Here is a 25,344-nt window from a genome sequence, read left to right as displayed (position 1 = left end):
AGGGAAAGTCTTTAGCCCATTTATCGCCGCATTTATTTTATTTTTTTATTTGTTTATTTTTTGCTTTTATTTTTTATGTTCTTAGTTAGTAAATAGTATTACTTTTTTACCAATTTATTAAAAAAACTTATATTCTCTTTAAAAAGGATGATAAATTTATTACTTTTATATGATAAAAACTTAAATTTGAAATTAATATTAAACGAGATGGGTAATAGGGTGGGTGCTATGTTTTCCGCACTCGTCCTATGGGAGTTGGACTATATTTCTCGTACCCGTCTTATACCCGCTTTGAGGCAATGACCTTCGCCCCATACCTAATCCATGTACTCGATTAGGCGGGTATTACCCACCCATTTGGGACGAGGCCCACGGATATCGGTTGAACGAGTTTTTTGCCAATCTTAACGTGATCATATTTTCTTCAAAAACAAGAAAAATATTTTTTTCAGGAGGATATATTTTTATGTTTCAAGTAATTTACTTTATATTTTTCTTTCATCTACTCTCTCTCCATCCCCCATCTACATATCAACGAAAAAAGGCAAGTATAACATTTTTTAGATTGAAAATAAAATCAATCAAATATATTTAATTGACAGTTTTTATGCAAATAATTTTTAGGCAATTCAAATTATTTCCATGTAAATTTTGTTCTTGTAATCAAACACATCTTTAATTCATTTTATGTAATACTAGCAAGTCGCCAACTTAACCTAGCATAACATAGGGCAGAGTTGAACTGCGTGTTTACCCTTCACTCGAAAGGGAATTTATTTTTTTAATTTTATTTTTTTGGGCAAAGGCGCATGTTGCCCAAATTAGCCCATAATTACATCATTAACCTTCAATCTAGTATATTATAGGGTAGAGTCGTACTCCATGGCGTGCTTATCTTCAATTGAAAGGGAATTCTTTTTTTTCATTTTTTTATTTATTTTAGTTTTTAAAATTTTTTATTTTATTTTATTTTATTATTATTATTATTTTGTTTTGCCCAGATGAGTATTGCCCAAAGTAGCACAAAATTACATCATTAACCTTCGATCGATTTTTTCCAGTAGCAAGTTGGTCCCCAATGTTTATAAATGAGCAAGATAGTCCTTAAAGGTTCATTATAGTTGTATAGCTAGTCCACAACGACTCCAAAGTCCAAACTAGGCATCGTGGAAGCAAGCCTTGCTCTAAGTTTTTAGACACCCGTTCTTGTTGAAAAACGAGGAAATACCAATGGATAGCCTAAATACAAGAGAGGTTTGTAAGATTAGACCAAAAAATATAACCATTTGAAGAATAGCCTTTGAACAATAATTTTTCCAAAAATACCCCTTATTGTGAAATTGCAACCAAAGCCACTACAATGTATAAAAACCTTCAATTAGGTCCTCAAAGAAATATAGATAAAAAATCTTTAATAAATTTAACCCCAAATATTATCCAAAATTTTATTGATCTAAAAAATGCAACAGAAAATAAATTAAATTATTTAGAAGAAGATCTGAAAAGATTCTTTATAGAATATTTAGATCCAAAATTAAAAAATAAAAATGTTTCTATAGATAATAGTGCAATCAAAATAGAAAATGATATATATAAGCTAATTCTTAATCTGAAAAGAAGAATTAAAGAACTAAATATAATTATTGAAGAAAAAGTATTAATAAAAAATAGTGAATTTTATAAATTATATTGTGATATTTTAAATACTTATGAAGATTTTAATTGGCTCAAAAATGTTAACCCCTCCGCTGCACACTCCGATGAAATGGTATCAGAGCCAGATTACGAACCAAAAATTATGATGAATATAGTAGATGAAGAGAATATAATTGAAAAATTTTTGAAAAAAGTTGAAAAACATAAAAAACCTAGTTATCCCTATTTACCTAAAAATACCACAAATGAAAGTTTTGGGAATATACACAAAAAATTAGAAAATTTAGAATATAATTTACAAGTAGGAAATGTTTTATTAGATAAAAATCTTAAAGGAAAAGATAGGATTATAATTAATCCACCTCAAGATTTTAGGATAACACAAAAGGAAAATAATAAAGGGAAAAAACATGAAGAAAAACAATATATGATTACAGATGTAGAAGAAATAGAACAAAAATTCTTAGAATTTATAGGAGAAGAGTATGAAGAATATAAAAAACAGTTAGAAGAATTAACTGAAAAAATTGAAACTACAAAGATGAATACTAATCCATCTTCAAATCAGAATATAAAAGTAGAATTCAATAGTGATGAAGAACAAAATTATCCTTATGGTACCCCAATACCTAATAAGGATGATATTTACCAATATAGAAAAGCACAAAAAATATATACTGAAAATGTAAGAAAACAATCCATAAAAAAAATAAACTCAATGAAATCTTATAATGAACAAATTCATACAACAGGAATGTAGTTAGATCTAGACTGTGTAGATAAAAATAAAGCTATTGAAACATGGACGAAAAGTACAGATTTAGCAATACAATTTAATAAATGGAAAATATATAGAACCTTTGGATTTATAGAACATACATTCAGAGGAATTGTTTCTGAATGGTGGAAAAAATTACCATAAACTATTAAAGGAAGGATAAAGTATGGAGCAGGTAGAACTGAGGTATTAGATAACAGGAATACTTTAAATGAACAAAATATTCAGGAGATATTAAAAAGATTTGAAAAAATTTTAAGAACAGAATTTTTAGGAGATAGATATACTTCTAATGATGAAGAAAGAAAACAAAATGAATATAATCAAGAAATGATAGCAATGGAAAATTTAAAGATATATGATATGTGTGAGTTAGAAAGATACACATATAAATTTGAAGAAATATACTATATATTAAATCAAGGAGATTATCAAGAAAATAAATCTATATTAAGATCTTATTTTACAAAGTTACCATTCCCATGGAAAATTAAGTTATTAAAAAAATATGAAAAATTATTACCTCTAGGAGAAGAGAAAGAAGTAAAAATAGATAGTCTTGGAAGTAGAATTGAATTTACAAAAAGAATGATAAGCATATGGTGTAGAGAAGCTTTAGAAAATAAAAAAGTTTATAAAATAAGAAAAAATTCTTTATGTTGTTACAAAGATGTAGGCCAAGTTGAACAATTTGGATGCCATAAGAAGAAATATAAACCGTATAAGAAATATAAAAGAAAATTCAAAAATTAAAAAAAATTCAATAAGAGGAATTTTAAACCACATAAAAAATATTTTAAGAAAAGAAATTGGAATAAAAAATTCAAATCAAGAAACATTAAAAAATGTAGATGTTTTATTTGTAATGAAGAATGACACATTGCCCCTCAATGTCCTAAAAAGAAAGATAGATAAAATATAAAAACTCTTATAATTTATGAAAAATCCCAAGAAGATAGTGATATAGAACCAACTGAATATTTTGAAAATCTAAGTAGTGAATGCAGTAGCTTTTATGAATTAGATACATTCTCATCAGAAGAAAATTATGAGGAGATAGTATATATGAATCAGGAGACACTACAATCAGAAATAGAAATAGAGACAACTGAAGAAGTTGAAAATTCTATAGAAGGTATAAATCAAGAAATTACCTTTGATATTAAAAAATACACAGGAATCACTAAGAAAATATTAGACTTACAAGAAAAAGATGTATTTCATCAAGGATTTTTAGGAATTTTACCAAGAGTAAATAAAACAATTGTAAATATGAATTATAAAGAAATGTCTATTAATATAGAAGATACTATAGGAAAAGCAAGAATTCCTATAATTACAAAAGAATGGGTAAAACAAAAATTATCCAAAATCCCAGAAAACGTAAGAAACAAATTAAAATGTATTGAAATAGGAGGAGTCCAGATAATGGTAAAAGGATTCTTTAGAGAATGTATGAATATACCAATAGAAATATATTGTATGGACAATAGAATCTTACAAGATTCTATAGATGCTCTATTAGGAACAGTTGTAGGAAACTTAGTCTATCAGAAGATAATATTTACAGTAAGACCAAATTATTCAATATTATTAAATGATGAAAATATTGACCAAAGTTTCAATCTATACTATAGAATTGGAAACTTAAAAATGTTACGAAAAAGTAAGGCTATTAGTATAAGTATAAAATCAATTTTTGCTTTTAGTACTAGCCATCATAACAATCTAAGAAAGATAACTGATAACATTATCATACATAAAGATTTTGAGGAATTAACACAATATATACCTCCTAGGAAATACCAAGAATATGAAGTCACTATACCAGAACAAATAATGTTTGATTTCCATAAACAAGCTAAAGAAATTAATAAGAAGAAATAGTGTTAGCTTAGAAGGTGATAATCTTATTGCAAGATTTCCCTCTAGACAAGACTCTAGGATAAGCAGACTTAAGAATTTAAGTATTGCTGAACCATCAAGTTCGCAATATTACATTAAGACAAGATATGTAAATCAAGAAGGATATAAGAATAATCTTCTTGTCCTCATAGATACTGAAGCAGATAAAAGCCATGTAAATGCTAAATTTGTTAGTCATTTAATAGACTTTGAAATACCAGAACCATATATATTTAAGGATTATTTAGGAAATAATCTTGAAATAAGAAAATATGTTAAGTTCCCTCTTATACTTACAGGAGAGATCAGAAAGAATATACTAAAAAAATAACTCTATATAAAGATGAATTATATGGAGTAGATCGTTCACCTATTCTATTAGGAATGAACTTTCTTGAGAAATATAGTCATTATAAAATCTGCCAAGGATATTTAAAGATAACAGTTGATGATAACCCAATTATCATATCAAGAATAGATAAAAATATGAAATCATTGTTATCATGGAAAGAGTAATAAGTACTAATCCCATGAATCCATATATTGAAATTACACTTAATATAAAAAGTTATTGTAGAATTAAATTTCATACTTATTTAGATACAGGAAGTACAATAAGCTTATACTTACCAAATGTACTACCATCTGAATACTGGATATACAATTCTAAGAAGATAGTCACTGCTACAGCAGCAGGTGAAAATAAGATAATATACAGTAAATATGCTACGCAAGTACCTTTTCTAATTTCCTTTAGAGAAGTATTTGTTGATACAATATACATGTCAACCACAATTGGATGTGATATTTTATTAGGACAAAATTTCCAATTAAATTATGCACCATTTACACAATATATTGATAAGTATATGTTCACAACACCTTGTGCACATAAAATATTTACACAAAAAATAAATAAAGCTGTTACAATAGCATATACAGATATAAATCATCAGAGTTCCTCAACCCAGCGTGGTGGATGTTGGAGTACAGAAAAATTTAAACCAGTTACAGTTTTAAAAATGACAACAGAAAATAGGATTGAAAAATTAAAAAAATAAATTTCTGAAACATATTCTGAAAATCCATTAGAAAAATGGAATACAGACAAAGTAAAAGTAAAAATAGAATTAACTAATCCAGGCACTATTGTTAGAGTCAAACCCATGAAATATAGTGTTGATAATCAAAAGGAATTTAAAGATCAGATAAAAGAATTGCTAGAAGCCAAGTTAATTAGGCCTAGTAAAAGTCCACATAGCAGTCCAGCCTTTATGGTTAGAAAACATAGTGAGATAAAAAAAGGAAAAGCCACAATGGTTATAAATTACAAAAAATTAAATGAAGTTAATAAATTTGATGGATACTACTTGCCAAATAAGGACACCCTTATTAAACAAGTACAGAACAAAAAGATATTTTCAAAATTTGACTGTAAGTTAGGGTTTTGGCAAATCATGCTTACATAAGAAAGTAAACCAATAACTGCATTTAGTACCCCCAATCCTTTAGGACAATACGAATGGAATGTAATGCCATTTGGGTTGAAAAATACACCACAGATATTCCAAAGAAGGATGGATGGGGTAATCAAACCAATTACTCATTTCTGTATTGCATTTGTAGATGATTTACTTATTCATTCAAATAATATTGATGAACATATTGAACATCCTGAGATATTTTGTTATATTATGAAAAAACATGGTATTACACTTTCTCAGAAGAAAGTTGAGATAGCTAGAATAGAGATAGAATTTTTAGGATTATTTATAAAAGAAGGAGAATTGCAATTGCAATCTCATATTGGAGAAAAGCTTTAAGAATTTTCTAAAAAATCAAAGATAAAAAATAATTACAAAACTTCCTTGGTATATTAAATTATACCGAAAGATTCATTGAAAATTGTGCCGAATTGAAAAATTATTTTCTTCCAAAATTAAGAAAAAATATAATGTGGTATTGGGAAGAACAAGATTGTGAAAATATAGGGAGAGTAAAAGAAGAGTTAAAAGTATTGCCCAAACTTGTAATACCACAAGAAGAAAATTTCTTTATCTTTGAAACTGATACTTCAGATTATTACTGGGGAGCAGTGTTAAAGGTAAAAAAGAATCATAAAGAATATAAATGTGAAAAAAATTGTTTTTATTTTGAGATACTTGCAGGTTATATATCAGAAACATTCAAAGAAGTTGAAACAAGATATGAGACGAATAGAAAAGAACTCATTGCTGTTAAAAGAGGAGTTCAAAATTATGAAAATTATTTATTACCAAAGAAGTTCTTGACTAGAACTGATAATACTCAAGTTAAAGCCTTTTTAAAAAATAATGTCGATCCATCTATTACAAATAGATATATCATTAGGATACAAATTTGGTTTTCATATTTCAAATTTGATATTGAATATATAAAAGGTAAAACTAACTTTCTTCCTAATTACCTTAGCAGGGATGGAGCTAGAACAACTAAGGACGAAAGTCCAGATATTTGAGATAAAAGTTTCCTATTTGGAAACACAAATTCAAAATATCCAAGATAGCCTTCGAGGCAAAAAAATAGCCCTTGAGGCAGAAGTTACTTGTACCAAGTCTAGTATCCTTTCGCAAGGACTTGTGAATACTAGCGCTCTCCTCGAGGATAAAAGGAAAAAAAGAAGGTAATAGGAACCCCTTCACAGGGAAAATTTGAACCTATTACTGGTAATAAAGATACTCAATATATCAAAAGAGAAGATAGCTCTTCACAGAGCCAAACTCAATCTAAACTTTCTATTGAAAGGATAGATCCAAAAGATATTGTCAAAATATGCCATGAAACAAAAATTCCCAGAAAAGATAACCATGAAGAAGTAACACTCTTTATTGTTATTTTCAATATTTTATCAGATTGGTATCTGGAGATTGGAAAGTGGATGAAGACTCTCCACTATTCAAAATACAACAAGATAAATTTTTATCCAGGAGCACCAGCCAACTGGGTTCGAAATTGTTTTGAGATAAGAAATATACTTTGTATATATCCTAACAAAGATCTCAAAGAGATAGCTCAGCTTCCAGCCAATATCAGGAAAGCTGTTAAAAGATATACTGAAGTCGTCAAGACAACAAATATATATATCAGATTCCATTCAACAACCATGGAATGAGATCTCGTTCTTGAATATATGCATCCATCGTTCCATGTGATAAAAATGGGACTTATAAATCAACATTTTTTACCAACCAATCAAAAAGTTGTTAAAAATGGTTACCAAGATATTCTAAATATGACGCCATACAAAAGAGCAAAAGGGTACAAAGAGATATTTGAACATGTAACTCAGATAATTACTGAGAAAGAAAAAATATGGATTTATCCATCTGAAGATCATATTATCTATTCCAATGCAAGGATGGCTACCAAGGAAGAAGATATTTGTTATCTCGACCATTTATTATCTGCAATTATTTCCAACCAAGTGCATGGATCAGAAGATATGGCCTAAGAATTATGCGAATTATTTTGGAACTACAGTGATCACCATTGTGAATACCGTATGGTTGAAGATATGAGTCAATCATCCCTTAATGATGAAGAATTCCCTGCAGAATTCTTTGATTTGAAAATGGAAAAGTGATGGTGACAAAAGTAGCCTTTATCACCACTCTAATAAAGAAATTTATTAAAGAAAAACTGTGGCTACTAAAAGACAGAAGATATTGCAAGAAAAGTCTCCATAACAGTGACTACTCCCCACCAATCGTCACAAGTGGCAGACAAACTCAAAAGATAAGGTATATAATTTCAAAAGGAGAGATCCATTTTGCAAGAAAATAATGAAAAATTCAGTGAAGATAAGATGGCTTGACTACCCAACAAAGAAAGGTGGAAAACATCTGTCAAGATAAGATTTCCAAAGGCTTCTATAAAAGGAGGCAAGGAGGAAGAAGGAAGATATCTCGAAATAACTTATCTCTTAAACACTTGAAGGAAACACATCTTAGAGATATATCTTTTGTAATCTGTATACACCACTTGTATTCAGAAAAATATTAGATAGCTTGAAGATAGTAAAGCGTGTAATAAGGTAATCACTTATGGAGTTCTAAACTTCATAAGGTAAGTACCAAATGTATGTAAATATAGTTTGTAAGCATGTACAATTTCAGTTAATGAATATTAAAGTAAAGTTTGTTATGTTCAACAAAACTTTCATAAAAGGATTTCGTTAAGTTTCTCATGATTCCTCGGCAGTACAGATAGAGATTTTAAAAGATTTTAAAAATATTGATTTTGAATGGATGTTAGCCATGCCAAAGTACCCGTCTTTGAAGAATGGTTTAGGGGAAAAAAAGCAATTTTCTAACAAAATTGTAGCACCTTGTGTGTGAGTTATCTTTTAAAATTTCGTTCCAAATAGGAACTTGATTCTGAAAAGAGTTTGGATAGAGGTGAAAACAAAGACTCTGGATACTGTGAGATAGCATCTATGGAAACACGGCTAGTTCTCTAGAATGAGAAATGCAACCTTAATTGAAAAACCTTTTGCGGAAGCAGTTGTGGACCCAAATGAATTCAAAAACATTTTAAACCTTTACTTGATTCAGAAAATTGATTAAGTACATGCAAAACATCTATAAGAGCATATTGGAGGGAAAGCCTGTTTACTTCCACTTGATTACTGGAAGTTATCTACTTGTTTTTACATGCTTATGCTTTAATAATTCTGATGAACAATTCACAAACATCCACTTCCACTACTAATGATGATAATAATCTTATTTTATTTTTAGATGAAAAAGATATTTCATTTTTATTAAAATTAGATGAAACATCTGAAAATATATTTTCTGTTGGTAAAGAAAAAATTGAAGAAATATATAGAGATATAGATTATAATTGTAGAAATAATATAAGATTTGATTCTGTAAGAACTAGTAGAGAGATAAGAAAGGTAGAAGATATTATAACCAAACATAAAAATATATAAGAAGAAATTTCAGAAGGATTAGTTCGAGGATATATAACCAAGAAAGGTCAACCCATAATCTTTGAAGAACTATCAAGATACAAAGAATATTTAAAGGTTTTTGAAAGGTTGAAAAATATAGATATATGTCCTGATTGATAAATCCTTAAAGATATAAGATACATCTTGCAAATAACTATAGTAAGGGCAAAATAGTATTTTTAATAAAAGAGGCCATTGTGGAAAAAAGGAACAATTTTCGAGCCTTTCTAAAAATTACCCCGTGTAAATTATGTCTCACAATATCAAGTATCGTCCTACAAATTCTTTAAAAATATGAACGTTTTTTGATAGACTTGTACATAGAATTATGTAGCAGTAAAAATAAAACAAACTATCAAGCAAGAGTAAACTTTTAACTAAACTGACAAGATAGAAACGTGACGGGTTAAATGCTTTATTGGTCATCCAATTCGTCTTCTTTTTGGTGCAATCAATACACACATCTTATGTTATTGTTGTTTTGTAAAAATCATATGAATTAAAAGCATGTTTTTACAGGTCAATTATTCATTATTTTTTACGTAGAGATCAACATATTACGCTAATTAAACAGAAGTATGGATAAGTGGCCAAATTTGCAAGCAAATCTATGTTGAGTAAGTTGGTACTTCATCCACCCTACCACAGTTGAAATTGAAGTCAAAATCGGGCAATGGAGGTTGATTACAATCTTCCAACCCACAAATTAGAAGATCTTGAAAACCATTGAGAAAGTCATCATCAACTGGTATCCCGAAGTCACCTCCAACTGGTAGCGATTCAAGTTCCAAATCTAAGTCCATTTCTTCTACAAATTGCAGTAGCGACGAATCTGTCTGTTGATCCCCAATTAGCCTCGTTCTGCTTAGAAGCATTAACATTATGGATCTTCTAATTATCATCACACTTGCAACTGAAAGCAGAAGCTGAAGTCAAAGAATCCACTTCTAGAACTGAAGATGGAGACGTCTGTGAAGCCTGGGTTCCACTTGAATCATTAGAGAGACAAATGACACCATGATTTTGATTATGCTCACTAACCAGATTGAAAACAATCATGGTACCATTTATTTCTGCCATTACAATCTGAACTTTTCTCTGAAGACTCCACGCTATTAGCCTTAGCCAAAGACTCAAATTCCAGTTTTTTCATTTCATATGCTTTCAATGCTTCTTCAGCGGTATCATAAGTACCCGACCAAATCCTTCTTCCTTTATATGGACCACGAATTTCTGCAGCCCATTTGCCCCACTTCACGTTGATGAACACCTCTGCATTTCCCCGGAATGGAGCTCAAATTGCACGAATTTATGCCCAAAATCCTTTTTCTCTTGGGGGTTTTCGCAGCATTGTTGCTATCTATCAATTTTGTTATATATCTTATCCCATGTACTGCAAGCTTCATCCACTCTGCCCAATTTACAAAACCAGGATACAAGGAACTCGAACGTCAGTAGTATAAATAGCCACATCAAGCTTCATAGAAAGTTCAACAGTTCCAGCACTTCATAGAAAGTTCCAAATTGACTTATACTTTTATCCATTTACTAGATCATAAATTCCAAAACCTCTGCAAGTCTGCAACTTCCAATAACAATCATGTTTATTATTTTTACAATAATCACAAAATGACAACTTCCCACCCCCTGCAACAGCAAATAGAAACTAACATCAAGAAGATAATAAAATTCTAATATTGAAACTTTAACAAACAACCCAGAAAAGAAAACTAAAAATAAACATTCTCAACCAAAAATGCAAAGTCACTCAATACAAATGAAAGCAGAATACGAACTGATAGCTAAAATAAAAACAATATTGGGGATATTTCTTACCGAACCATTGAATCCAGTGTCTTCAAACATCCAACGCTGGTCGACGGGGAGCGAACGGTTTTATCTTGACAAGAAATTTTGGTAGTTCGATGGGCTCTAAGAACGGAAATTGACGGCTTGAATGTAGGGTCAAGTGAGAATCCGAGAAATGGGGACTTCTTCAAAGAAGACGAAAAGGGTTTCTGAGAGGATTCAATTAACAATAGTAAAGATGAAGCGGCGCATTGTACCGCCGTAGCCATTGAGAAGCTTCTCTTTCGCTCTATGTTTCTCCCTCTAATTCTGAAACTGAAGCAGCAATGAGCAAAGTGGAATAAAATAGCAGCAGACGGAGAGATTGAAGAAGAGGAATAGGAAAAAGAAAGAAGAGGAAGGGACCAAGTTTTCATTTTGCCTATGCATATAGGTTGGGAGAAATAGAAGAAGAGGCATTTCCCGTGTTTTGCCTCATTCACAAATATTTTTTTTTTTTTATTGTTTTCAAAAATTCTTTTTTCGATGATGGAAAAGAGAATGCGTTTTTACCATTTTGAAAAATCTAAAATTGAAAATGACCTGAAAACATTAAAGAGAGCAGGACCTAAGTCTCTTCACTGTATTCCTTAAACTATTCTTCATAACAACAATACAGGTGATTGAGTATGTTCATGAACTAATAATATTAAATATAGAATGTAGTAAGAAAACACATTGAGAGTGTTAATATCTCTTCACCTAATATATACATCACTTCACTCTATCGTCTCCCAACTTAACACTGTCGTAGTCCATTCAATTCTTCTACAACCCCAATTTGGTTAACACCAGAATTATTCATAATTAAAGGTTGTATTCACATTACACATATTGACTTAAATGTATTGAAAATGACATCAATTATTATTATTTTAACTGTACAACAATGTCCTAACATCAAATATATCAAGTCATAGCTACATTAAGGGCCCGTTTGGGATAGCTTTTGCTTATGCTTTTGACAAGTAGAAGAAGAGAAGCAGAAGTCCGAGCTTTTGAGTTAGCGTTTGGTAACTAATACATTTATGTAGTATCTTAGGAAATTTTGGCCTCATATCAGAGGACAATATATAATTGATCCATATTTCAATCGTCTTCTATCTATTTTACGACGTTAAGACAGCTATTGTTGAATTTCCTTTGATAATTCCTTTAACCGGGTCAAAACCCTACCCTTGATTTTTTGCATAATCACAAGAAGATCTCCACTCTATACTCAAAACTTGAAAAAAAAAAAAAATCAATCCATAATAATTTATATAAAACCATTTCAATATTAATTATTGAAAATCTTGAATTGTGTCAAATGGTAACTTACACTATTACAACCTTCAACTACCCATGAAAATTATAATTCGACATCATACTCGCCATCATGTTACTCATTACTACAATGTTATCAAGTTATCTCTTCATCATTGTATTGGCATCACTGGGAAATGTCATCGTTGTCGTGACTGTTATGTCTCAAAATCACCAAATTTTGGCCCTCGTTTGATAGCAATTTTCACCCAAAAAAATCAAATTTTGACATTTTTTTTATTATTCCAACCATTATTTTTTACTTATTCTCTCATAGGTGGGACCACTTTTCTCTCTAACAATTAAAAAATCAATTCTCATAATCACTATGGAACAGGGCCTTGGGTATTGAAGCAAACGACATCTTATCATTTGTTACTGTTTTCATGTTATTCGGATGTCAACACAATTTTCAACATATTATCACTTCACCCTCACCGTATCAACACTTGTGCCTAAATACTTATATGTTCAAATACAAACATATTATTTTCCAATAAATTAGACGAAACAATGAAAAATAATTTACTTATTAACTTTAAGCCCTTGTTTGACAAATATTTTTACAGCATCTTTTTTACTCAAACTCATTTTCAATCACACCTCATAATAATATTTTGTATGTAAGCTAAATTTTTTTTAATCATACATTTTTCATAAAATCATTAGTTCAAAAGTTATTGTTCCCAAAAAAAAGTTTTTTTAATATTTGTCAAACAGGGTATTGAAAAATAATAAAGTAATTTATGAACTCCTTAATAATGCAAATCATCAAAATTTCAACCAATGATAAGTGCAGACAAAAAGCGACTTATCAAGCTCCCAAACATACACTGTACTGCACAACCGTTCTTCAACGATCCCCACGCCATCCCTGCCATTTTCATCCCAATCCCAAGGTGCTTCTCTGCACCAAACCCCTATCCCTCTCCCTCTCCACACACATATATACAGATATATCTGTATCTATATGCATGGATCTGTCAACAGTTCAACTACAGGCTGCCATCGAACCTGAACCTACGGCCGCTGCCGATGTAGTTCATGCCGCCTCCCGTGACCACCCACCCTATACCGAGGTACTGTGAAGTGTAAACTAAGAAAATCCATAAGTTATTTTTCCATTTTGTGGAAGTTTATTTTGTGATTTTTTATTTTTAATTTTGGGCAGATGATAACGGCGGCGATAGCGGGTTTGAAGGAGAAGAACGGGTCGAGTAAAAGGGCTATAGCTAAGTTTATAGAAACTCAGTACACGAACCTGCCCCCAACTCACTCGACGTTGTTGACTCAGAATCTGAATCAGTTGAAAAACAATGGTCAGATTGTCATGGTCAAGCACTCTTACACGCTTCCGAGATCTGCTCCTGTGCCTGTGGCTGGCAACGGAGCTGTTACTGTCCCTTTTGATCTCAATTCTGTTGCGTCCAAAAGACGGCCTGGTCGCCCTCCTAAACCTAAGCCCGATAACGTTCAAAATGCTATACCTGTTTTTGTTCCCGTGGGCCAAAATTCCATGACCAATGCTCCGCTGAACCCACCGAATATGGCGGTTGGGCCGGGGGCTGTTTACGTTTCTGTTGGACCCGTTAATGGGGCTGCTCCTGCTGCTGGAGTTGGGGCAAAAAGAGGTCGCGGTCGTCCACCAAAGCAAGATGGGGCTAACCCTGGTGTGCCGAGGAGGGGGCGGGGTGGTCGTCCGAAGGTTGTTGGGGCTCAGCCAAGTAGTGTGGGGAGGCCTTATACAAGTTCAGCTGCAGGGAGAAAGGGGTCTGGGAGGCCACGAGGCAGGCCGCCAAAGTCTAAGGATGTGTTGGCAGGTGTAGCTCCACCTGCTCCTGCTGTCGGAATGTTAGATCCTGTTGCAGTTGGGCTTCCTTCTGGTGGTACATTGCCGGTGGCTGCTGATGGAGTCTCTCTGGCGAAGCGGCGTGGGCGACCACCAAAGGCTGGTGGTGAAACGACAAAGCCAAGAAAACCGCCTACCCGGGAGCCTAAGAAGCCCAGGAGGCCATCTGGAAAACCTGTGGGCCGGCCCAGAAAGGTAAAAATTCATGTTCGCTGCTTGATTGTGTGTAGGGAGTGTTGCATAAACTGTTTGAATTACATTATAATTTGTTATATCTTTCACACAGCTAATAGATAGGATTTTATTTTCATAGAACAGAGGTTTTAGCTTCTAAATAGTGGGGACAGGACTTATGAGTTTAATTTTTTACATAAAAGAAATGCTCAACTTAAAGAAGAAAAACAATGAAACTTGTGTTTAAAGATTTTACTATTAGATTACCTAATGGTAAAAAGAGGATGCACGTTGCACCAATTTCAGTATATTATCGAATTCTAAATATCAATACTATGGCTGTCATTATGCTTGGTGGTTGACTGGTGGCATATTGGAAGTTCTTCACCCATATTTTATCATTTTGACTCAAAGTTAGTTTTGGTGTATTTTAGAATATAATTACCTACATTTGCTTCCGGTTCTAGAAAATAATGAAGAGTAGGAATGAATATTATCCATGTTGTACTATGGATGTTTGACAAAATAGCATACTTAGTGTTCCCTTAATTAATGTAAATGAAGCTGGAAAATATTGAAAAAGAAGATGAATATGCCAAGAAAAAAGATTAAGAGATAATGATAGGTATATAAATTTGTGTAACAACTCACACTACCTTTTGATCAGCCAGTCAAATCAACAAAGAATGTCCCATACTTATCTAGAGTCAGCTATGTTTTGGTAAATTATTTCTATATAAAAATCAGGGGTTCTTTTGTAATCATCATTTGCATTTGCATTCCAATTTTATACTATATACTGCCTTTGGCTCCACCTGATAATGATGTGCAGTGATTAAGTTCTTAATTTTCAGATTTCTTTTGCAATGTTTAATTTTTTCCAATATTCTTGGCATTTTATTGATTAGTTTAGCTAACAGTCAATTTGTAATTCACGTCAATATGATTGTAGCAATTCTTATCTTTTCTCCAAGCACGTCTTCTTTGCATGGTATCAAAGCTTAATAGACTCCATTGAGTTTATTTCAATGGCTGAATCACAAACATCTAATGCCTCTGTTTCTGCTTTATCGTCAATCCCTTCAAAATTTCTCTCTCATCTATGTTACTGACATTGCTCAAGCCCTACTTAAAATTAACAATCTACACATATCATGGAGATTTCAAATTCATACTTTTCTTATTAGCTATTATCTCATAGGGTTCATTAATTGAACTTGTCTATGCCCATCTTCCACAATATCTAGCTGTGTGAGAACGTCAAACCATTTTTCCTGGATTATTAATAGTAAATCATTGCAAATATCTATATGCAAACAAAACAGTACTTAATTGTGGTTTTTATTTATATATATTTTTTCTTTATGTTATAATTCTGTGGATAGTTGGTCTCACAAGATAGGAAGCATTGGATGTAATATGGGTACGATCTTTTAGTTTAAATAAAGTCATTTCAGTCATGGAACTCACAATCTTGAGAATTGAATGATCTATTGCACCGACATGGAATGTAAGTTTAAAGTTTTACCCCAACCTGAGAAGATACTCTAATGAAAACTGTACTAGTTAAAGATTGTTCCGAACATGTTTTTGGCCTTTTTTGGTTGCATTGAAGCAAAATTTTAATGCCTTTTACTTTTGAACATTTATTTTATTTATTTACTTTTTGTATATTCTCTTTAGTATTTCTCATATTTGTTTTAGACTTGAGTTTTCTTGATCCTCTGGACCGTAATTTATCTGTTTTATCATGTTCTTTTGTGTAATCATCTTCAAATAATCATGGTTAAATACCAATAACATGTCTAATATTTAGCCACTTGAAGTTACCAATCGAGGATATACACTAAAATCTTATTCGTTTGAATGAAGTTTTTTGTTTCTATAGACAAAAATCCTCTAAATTTAGATTGCTCTTATGAAATAATGGACTAGACTTGATTATGAGAATGTTCGATACATGGTATGGCCACAAGTACTTTCGGCCATATGTGTAATACACTTCATCTAGTTAACTTTCAAGTTTTGAAATGATTACATACTATTAGTTTCTGCACTGTATTAGTGTTTTAGAGCATGGTTTCCAAATCTCATTACTTTAGAAGTGATTGATAGCTCTTGTTTTGGATGTTGTTTTTGACATGTGTCTGAGATTAAGTTTGCTGTTCTGAAATAATCTACTTAGAGCATGTTTTCTTTGGTAAATAAAAGTGACCTCATCTTTTTATTTCAAACATATTACATTTTTCTTACTTTTAAGTAACTATGATTTAAATTTGAAGCAAAATAAGTAACTTCTTTCCTTATTTAAACCCTAATTATTACTTTCAAGTAACCTTATAGATGAACTTAAGTGTGGCCAAACCTGCCATTAATATAAGAGGGAGGACCCTTGGCGAATAGTTATGGTTTCTAGGTGTTTCGGAACACACCAATTTCCCAGTTGAAAATGTCCATGCTTCTTACATTGGTAATTATAACTTGAAAAAACTTAAATTGGAACATTTGCATAGCACATCCAATAGGTTGCTTCTGACCTTTGAAGTCCGTCGTATAGAAGGGCAAAGCTAGGTTTAAAACTTCTAGGAATATTGGCTGAGTTGCCGTGTTATAGTGCTACTGTCTTACGTATTTGCTATTATCTTTGGAGTCACTTTGGTTAACTTTAAAACTATAATCACCGTGTTTATTATGTTGAAGTTCCACTATGAGTTAATTTATTAATTTTGACCAGATACTCTTTTTCATTACTATAACACCATCATCATGATTATATTTTTAATTTGAAAACGAAATCTTTGCTATCTTAACATATGAAACTTTTATCCTGGTCGGTAATTAATAATACTATGTAAGACCTATTGCTCGTGTAATTCAGGATCCTCATTTTGATTAACAGGCTGTGGATAGAATAACTATCTGCAAAATGTAATACATTTTTTTTGAAAGGTAATCAAGTATTTATTAATCTATGCATAATACACAAGAAGTGTGTTATCGATTTAAATCAGAAGGAATGACATAAAATTGGGCAACCCGTTAATATGTCTAGTAGCCGCAACATTGAACCAATTATACAATGTTAAGTAAAACAATTCTCTAATCTGCATTGTTGTCCATGTTTTATCATTAAACAGTTGCTGTTTCTTTTTCTCCATACACACCATACGATGCAATTCGGAATAAGGTTTCACACAAACTTGCTATTCTTATCGCGAAACTTTCTCTTCCATGCCTTTAACACGTCTTCCATACTCCTCGGCAATATCTAATCCATGTGTTGCGACGCCAGAATATCGTTCCCCAGTAAACGAATAGTATCCCAATCAAGGAACAAGTGGTCAATCGTCTTCCCATCCCACCTACGCATATAACACCACTCTGTATCATAAAACCCCTTGTTCGAAAATTACACACAGTTAACACCTTTCCTCTAACCACCTCCCATAGTAAAAATGTCACCCATGGAGGCTGTTAACATTTTCATATCATTTTCCAGGGGAATGAACTCTTCGAAGGTTCCAATAGGGATCTAAAAGTAAGTGCCAATGGAAAAACATGCCATTTCGTGTCAACCTCCATGTGCTACAATCACCCTTTTCTACCCTGATGTGTACTTCGTACAAAGATGTCAAAAGCAGCGCATAATCATCCAATTTTCAATCTTGTGAATGTCGGCCAAAGACAATGTTCTAACTAAGGCTCCCATTATATATATCTAGGGCATCATTCACCATGGCAGATGGCACCAACGCAATACGATACAAAGAAGGAAATTTCACTTTTAGTGGTTGATCTCCACACCAACAATCGTCTCAAAAACTGATGGTATTATTATTCTCCACTACAAAAGTTAATCTATTCCAAAAATCGCTCCACCCTCGCCGAATGTACAGCCACATACTCATCCCATGAAAACTATGACTTTCGACTGAGTACCATCCCCCTCTGTAACACCATATTTTGTCCCTATAATTTTTTTTCCAAAAACTCTTCCTCTCCACTTCGAAGCTAAACTTTCTGATAACACAATTTTGGTCTCTAGCTCACTATTCGACAACGATCCCTATACAGGTGGAATTGTGTCCAACGCACTTGTAGTTGTACAAAAATTGACTTTGTTCGCTTCCAATATCTCCGCATCCAGATTCTTAGTACCTGGCTCCTCTAATTTAGCCGAAGGATCTGTCTCTCAATATGATTCAATCATTAGGTTCATTTCATCCTTATCTGTTTCCTCCATCTTGACCCTATTTCCATCACAAAATAACCTCTTTAGTTCGCGTCTGAGACTCGCCACTAGGCTTATCCACCACCTGCTTATCATTAGGTTGGGCCCATATCGATGATAGCTACTTAGCATTCATATTTTCCATTGGCTTGAAACTCAACCACTCCTACCCCACACTTATGGCAATAAGTCTTCCTAGAACCCACTATAGACCCACTTTCCACTACGTAGATCAGTTCATCTAATTCTCCTTTCAACGACCGGATATGGGCCCTTAATTCGGCGTTAGGATCTCTCTCATTTTCCGCCCTTTCCTTATGCAACAACACCAGTTGATCGGCGTTTTGCGATGCCCATAGGTTTGCTGTGACTCTGGCACAAATCCTTAGTCGGCTTCTTTCTTCAGCTGTTCGACGCTTAACCTTATCTCCAGTAACAAAAGAAGCAATAACTGCCTGAAACACGTGTGAAATCGATGCCCACCCCTCTCCATTCGCACCTTTCCGATGCCTCTCTCCATACTGTGCTATCATAAAAAACCTACCACGATTGTTTGCATAGCGTTGTGCCAAGAACGCTCAAGAAGACTTATTGAACTTGGCAACGAATGCCTCCATCTTACCTGGTGCCGATTCTATGATTTTCGAGGCTTAAGGCGAACATCATAAATTGGTCTCCATAATTTTTAATATGCATGCAAAATTGTATTATAGAGTCAATAATTACCTTGTTAATTTAAAACTTAATTATAAAACAACAAATAAAAATGTATTATACAAAAAAATTATGTTATAATCAAATAACAAAGCCAACAATGTTTTAAACGATTAGTTAAATACTATTCATCTTGCAATTTTAGAGGCAAAAATATTATTGAAATTTGAATAATCTACCTGTTCAATCATTTCTTTCTAAATTGATAATATTGTTAATCAATTCGATCTTTATTGATATATAGATGATCTGAAATAAGATGAGATATGATTAAAAAAAAATTTGTTAGTAATATAAGTGTTTGAGATGTCTTCAAATATTGTAGCATTTCAATTGCTCTCATTGATTCACTTAGTATATAACACCTTAAGACTTGTAACTCATAATCTTAAATCATCTCCATTAATATTCAAACGTCAATTGTGTTTTAGATGTTTCTCAAAATTCATACAAAGCTTCAACAAATTGAAAAAAATTCACGCTTTTACCTTTCCAAATTTAATAAAAATTGAAATATTTTTTCATATTGTATAAATTGTTCAAATCGAATTTTAGAGAAGATAGAGCTTAATTAATTATAAACAAGAAATATTCAATTTTAAAAGATTCTTCAACCAATTGATTTACCCCATTATTATTACTTTTGTCAAATTGCTTTATTCAAATTATACGTTTTTATCGAAATACATCTTCAATACCCATTTTACTTGCCCTTTTTGTCAATTTATCTATAACAATACCAAATTCAATTTCTTTATAATTTTCGAGAAATTGAAAAAAATTTCTTGTAAGAGGTGGATAGTACCATCAGTATCCATGCTTTTTATTTGAAGAAATTTACTCAAAATATTGATTGCATGTAACAAACTGTAGCAGATTACCATTCTAAGCAAGAACTCAAAATTTTGAAGTTCATATGTCGCTAAGGACTTGACTTTACTCATTGTTTAAGGATCTTCGTTAATTTTTGTCATGTCAAGTAACACGTCTCTTATTTTAAACAAATAAATCGAATACTACTTATGTGATGATCTTGTTGAGTAGAATTAAGAAATCATTGCAACATGAGTTTGAGAAATCCTATTCCACTTGTCCCCATCTGTTACATTAGGACCTACTTTAGAAATGAAATTCCTACGATAAAAAAAAAAAAAATAAATAAAAATTATTAGGCCTTATTTATAAATAAATGGAATGGACCTAATTTATCAAATCTTTAATAAAAAAAAATTGTAGTGAATCTAATTTACCAAATTAAAAAAATGTAATAAACTAAAATCTGAGGCCCCTCTAATGATGGGCCCGAGGCATTGGCCTCACTCGGCTCTATGCAAAACCAGCCATGATCTTATCGGCCCCCCTCAACTTATCCAACATATTCACCATCTAAACGGCACCAAACTGGCCCATGCAAACTGCTTCCGACATCTTCTATCCCTATTCAGATAGCTTAATAATACCAGAGGCTTTAACAGACACTACAAACTCTTTCGCCTTAATTCTAAAGCTAGAACTGATGACCATAAGACCTGCTTCATAGGACTGTTTCCCATGATTTTGCGCAAATGAGCTAGCTAAAGATGGAATCGACTGTTGAAATGGCCTCGTTGTAGCGTGGGGAACCTGGACAACAGGCAGCGGTGCCACGCATCGACCTGCGCGCCAGCAGATCGGCACGTTCTTGATGCGCCGGTCCTATCTGCATTGGAACGACCTGCAAGACTGGCCGGACAGGCGCGTATGGATGGGAGATGGCCAAATCAAGGAGGTTCGACCTCGTCTTCGCCTTTCCTGGATCTATACTTGACCTTCTTCCTTCAGGAATGATGTTGCCGGAAGCCTCCATCTCCTCGCCAGCGAGTGCGCCGTTGTGTCCTCCATAGATTTGGGCAACAATGACGCTAGTGTCTCCTGTAGTAGCCGCTGCATTTTGGATAGTTTGGCTGTGTATTTGTGGCTTGAGGCTGGTAGGGTTGGGTCTTCTAATCTGGGCATGGTTGTCAGCCCCAGTGAGGCCAAGTCCGGTTGGGTTAGGTGGTGGATATTGGGTTTGGATATAACGGGAATAGCCATCACCTCTTTACCCGACAGAGGAATATTCAGGAACATATATTTAACGTAATATTACTTAACTCTGTGACATTTGCAACACTTTGCCTCCTTGATTGTTTGGTGTTCCATATGCTTATTATTATTTGTTTCATTTATATGCTTAGGGCATTCAGAGGTATGTGGGTAATATTGGATGATAGCATGTTTGGCTAAGCTTGATAAGTTAAATTTAAAAAATAAATTATTTATGGTCAATTTTTTTGGAAAAAATTATAGTACTTATTTTGCCAGTTTGGTTAGAGTTGCTTTAAAAATAGGCAACTATTTTCACTTGATAGACAGAAAAATCAATTTGCCTCCTACCTTTTGTTGTTTTCAAATTCAAGGTGGTTTAATATGCAGTAATGTTACTCACCAAAAAAAAATAAAAATGCAGTAATCTTAATACTGAACCAATTCATAATTTGCATTCGCTTGTATGGTGCTAGAATCCATCAGCAACAGCAATTCAAATTCCTTACTCCGAAGAGGTCACTCAAGATCTTAAAGGCAAACTTGCGTATCTGGTGAGTAACTTAACTTGTTTAGCGCGCATGTATAGTTCTCTAATGGATTTGGTGGTGATGTGCTAATGGAGGTGTGTTTTCAAATTTTATTGTCAGCAATCAAGAATCAGGCATACTGTGAACACGATAAAGCCATGCTTAAATGGAGAAACTGCAGTTGCTGCATTACTTGAGCTCGAAATGTTGTCAACAATGGATGTTGATGCACTCCCAAACGTTCAGAACCAACAACCACAGTAGAGGATTAAGCTCTAGTTGACAATTGAAGTGTAGATTCTTAGGAGGAAATCAAAACTATGATTAGTTTCTTTGTTTTCATTTAGATGAATCTTTTAAGCATGAATTGAATGTGAATATCCCTATTCTGTATGTACTGTGTGGCAATTAGGAAACTCTAATGTAGCTTCAAGAATCTTGTGCACTGTGAATGACACCATTTTCTCCCTAAAATCTTTTATTTCTCTAAATTTTTACGTGCCCATATTGAAGCGACATCTCTGCTCAACTTTTACCCTACCGACGGTGAAGTTTCAGCTTGATCTTCATGTATTTTTGTTCAAACTTAGTTGCATATGTTATATTTTTGTTTTAAGTTCCATCCACGTCTAATATGCAAACAAAAAATTTGACATGGCAGATAGAAAGGCTAACTTGGACATGAAAACCAGTACCGTATTAGAATAAGTTGTTTTTACATATCGAAATTATTAATGTCCTGCGGTATAACCGTATGCGTGCTTCACATACGAAGTTCAGTAACCAAAGTGAAATCTTACTTATTGAAAAAAGAAAAATTCCATAAAAATTTTAACATCAGCATATACTTAAGCGTCATCAATTTGTATAATACGATAGCATTCTCAGTGAAAATTTTGATGGTCACATGAAATCCATTTTCACCACTCTGTTGGCTCATTGCTAGATCCATCCCTACACGTATAATGCACTTGAGCAAAACCTACAAGTAATGAGATGCAAAATGAGCAATACTTTTCTCGGTGACACAGACNATCCCTACACGTATAATGCACTTGAGCAAAACCTACAAGTAATGAGATGCAAAATGAGCAATACTTTTCTCGGTGACACAGACGTTTCTATACATACATTATTAGGTAACAAAGAGCCCTTGCAAAATTAGGGTGAAATTAATCTGTAACGCATGAAAAAAATTAGACACCTCCAGTATTGTTGATGTTCTCCAGGGAAACAACAGCACCAGACTTAGTATCATCTGAGACTGCAGAATGGGACATTAGAATGTACAATACCCACAGATGAAGGCATATAAAGTAGACGACGGACCAAATCCTAGCAGTTGAGTTCCTTCTTAAAAAGACGACACCAGAAGAAAAGATTGAATCCAACTGTCGAATCAATAATCCCAACTGTTGCTGCCCGGATTGAATTTTCTGCTTAAATAAAGGCCTGAACTTTGAACTAGCGTGTTCCCACACACCGGATTCTAGATCTTCTCTTGAAGAGGTGCCCGGAAAATCAGCTGAATCCATAATCGACTTGTTTTCATCCAGTAACCTTGAAACTGCCTAAAACATTTAACCCAAACATCCAGAAAAATCAAACATTCGACGCTCAGGTTGTCATTCACAACAGTATTCAGAATCATTATATTGATTTGAATGCTGATATAGAGAGTTACCTCGATTCTGAAAAGCAGCATTGCCTTCTCTGAGGATAGTGCCTCAACCTGATGAAAGATCAAACGTTGCTTGTTCAACCAATAAACTCAGTTGTTAAATTTTTAAGGCCATGTTTGATAGCCAATTATTTTCCATGGAAAATGGAATTCGAATTCCAACTTCCACTTTTTGGCTATTTGATAGCATTTTTTTTCATGGAATTGATTTTCCCACTTTTCTTGCCATCTAGACATTTTCTATCTTTTCCTTGAAACTTAATTCCCACCAATATGGTGGGAATTGATTTTCTAGGCTACTATGTGCCTTTTTTTTTTTACAATAGAAATAAATTCTATCCCTAATTGTAAAAAAATATTTTCCTTTAATTGACAATTTTTATATAAAACAAAGTCAAACAAACACCAAAAGATAGATAATTTTTTCTTTTTTTGTTTTTTGTTTTTTTGGTTTTTTTGTTTTTAAAGCAATGGAAACAAATTTCATTCCCAATACCAGTAAATTCTATTCCTTTAATTGACAATTTTCATATAAAATAAAGCCAAATAAACGCCAAAAACACTTTTATTTCAACATTTTTCACGTGGAAAATTATACCAATCAAACACAATAATTGACAATTCCCAGTAAAATAAGTTCTAGACAATTCAATTCCCTAAAATTCGTTTTCTTTCCACCTAAATTTCCATCTTTGCAATCAAATGGACCCTAAATGTAATTTTCAAAGGCATAGTTCAGACATAAACTCAGTTCAACATGGTTGACTAAGCATAAAAGGTATACTTTTGAGTAAATAAGTACTTCTGTAATTGATCAATTGGAAATAAGTTTCTTATTTTCTCAGTAAAGTAAGAGTTATTTTCACAATAAATAACTTTACTTAAAATTATGCAAAAGGAATTTATCAAAACATGTTTGAAAACACTTTTTACGTAATTTTAAGCAAGGTCAAAGATGGTTTTAGTCTCCTTTTATTGTTAGCTGGAAGTTGAAACATGACAGAATTCTTTTGATAAATGTACGAGATCATAACATGCCAAGAATAAATTTCCTAAATACTAATCAGCTGCTACTATAAGATAAGTAATATAAAACAAACCTGTGCTTGCTTCTGAATCAAATGGTCAGTCAACTGATCAAGCCTTTGCCTGAGCTGAATTTCCACTTCAGTTGGATTCTCAATTTCCCTTTTGGCTGTTTCAATGTTGGTTTCCAGTGACTTTGTCTGCATCAGTCGAGGAAATTAGTTTCTGACAACTGCAGATTAAATAAATAGCTGGAAGTATTGTTAGTCTAGTGATGGGCATGGGGAAGCAGGGGAAAGGAAACGATGAGTGGGCAGCCACAAGATAAATGCATGCAACAAATACCTTGTACAATTCACTGAAATCTTTCATATAAGAATATGAGTCAATAATGTGCAACCAAATTAATATGAATTGACAAGTGAAATTCTTCAGTTAGTCACATGACATCATATTGGTATGCTTGTACGCTGGACTTGACCAGTTCGACTCACCATGTAGATATTTTTTATAAAACTTTCATATGAATTATTTTTATGGCTTAGAGACTCTTCAAATTCTTAGTTAAAGGCTAAATTTAATAAATT

General features: G+C 32.7%; 2 protein-coding genes across 2 annotated transcripts in view; one reads left to right on the top strand and one right to left on the bottom strand.

Annotated features, from left to right (window-relative positions):
• Positions 1–13,249: 13,249 nt before the first annotated feature.
• On the top strand, positions 13,250–22,541 carry LOC111400634 (histone H1-like). The gene is made up of 4 exons (XM_023028033.1): positions 13,250–13,567; positions 13,660–14,532; positions 21,997–22,074; positions 22,171–22,541. The coding sequence occupies exons 1-4, from the start codon at positions 13,250–13,252 to the stop codon at positions 22,312–22,314; spliced, it is 1,413 nt and encodes a 470-aa protein (XP_022883801.1). The 3' UTR covers positions 22,315–22,541.
• A 309-nt stretch (positions 22,542–22,850) lies between these two features.
• LOC111402184 (golgin candidate 2) overlaps positions 22,851–25,344 on the bottom strand; it is a 7,252-nt gene continuing 4,758 nt past the window's right edge. Inside the window, exons 8-11 of the mRNA XM_023030337.1 lie at positions 24,832–24,957; positions 23,735–23,782; positions 23,255–23,621; positions 22,851–23,032 (exon numbers count right to left, since the gene is read on the bottom strand). Of these exons, the coding sequence (XP_022886105.1) occupies positions 22,971–23,032; positions 23,255–23,621; positions 23,735–23,782; positions 24,832–24,957 (603 nt within the window). The 3' untranslated portion in view covers positions 22,851–22,970. The remainder of the gene's footprint in view (positions 23,033–23,254; positions 23,622–23,734; positions 23,783–24,831; positions 24,958–25,344) is intronic.

This window comes from Olea europaea, chromosome 10, assembly GCF_002742605.1.
Source record: "Olea europaea var. sylvestris chromosome 10, O_europaea_v1, whole genome shotgun sequence".
In the NCBI taxonomy this organism is placed as follows: Eukaryota; Viridiplantae; Streptophyta; class Magnoliopsida; order Lamiales; family Oleaceae; genus Olea; species Olea europaea.
Note: the sequence above shows the minus strand (reverse complement) of the source record. Positions and strands in the feature narration are given on the sequence as shown.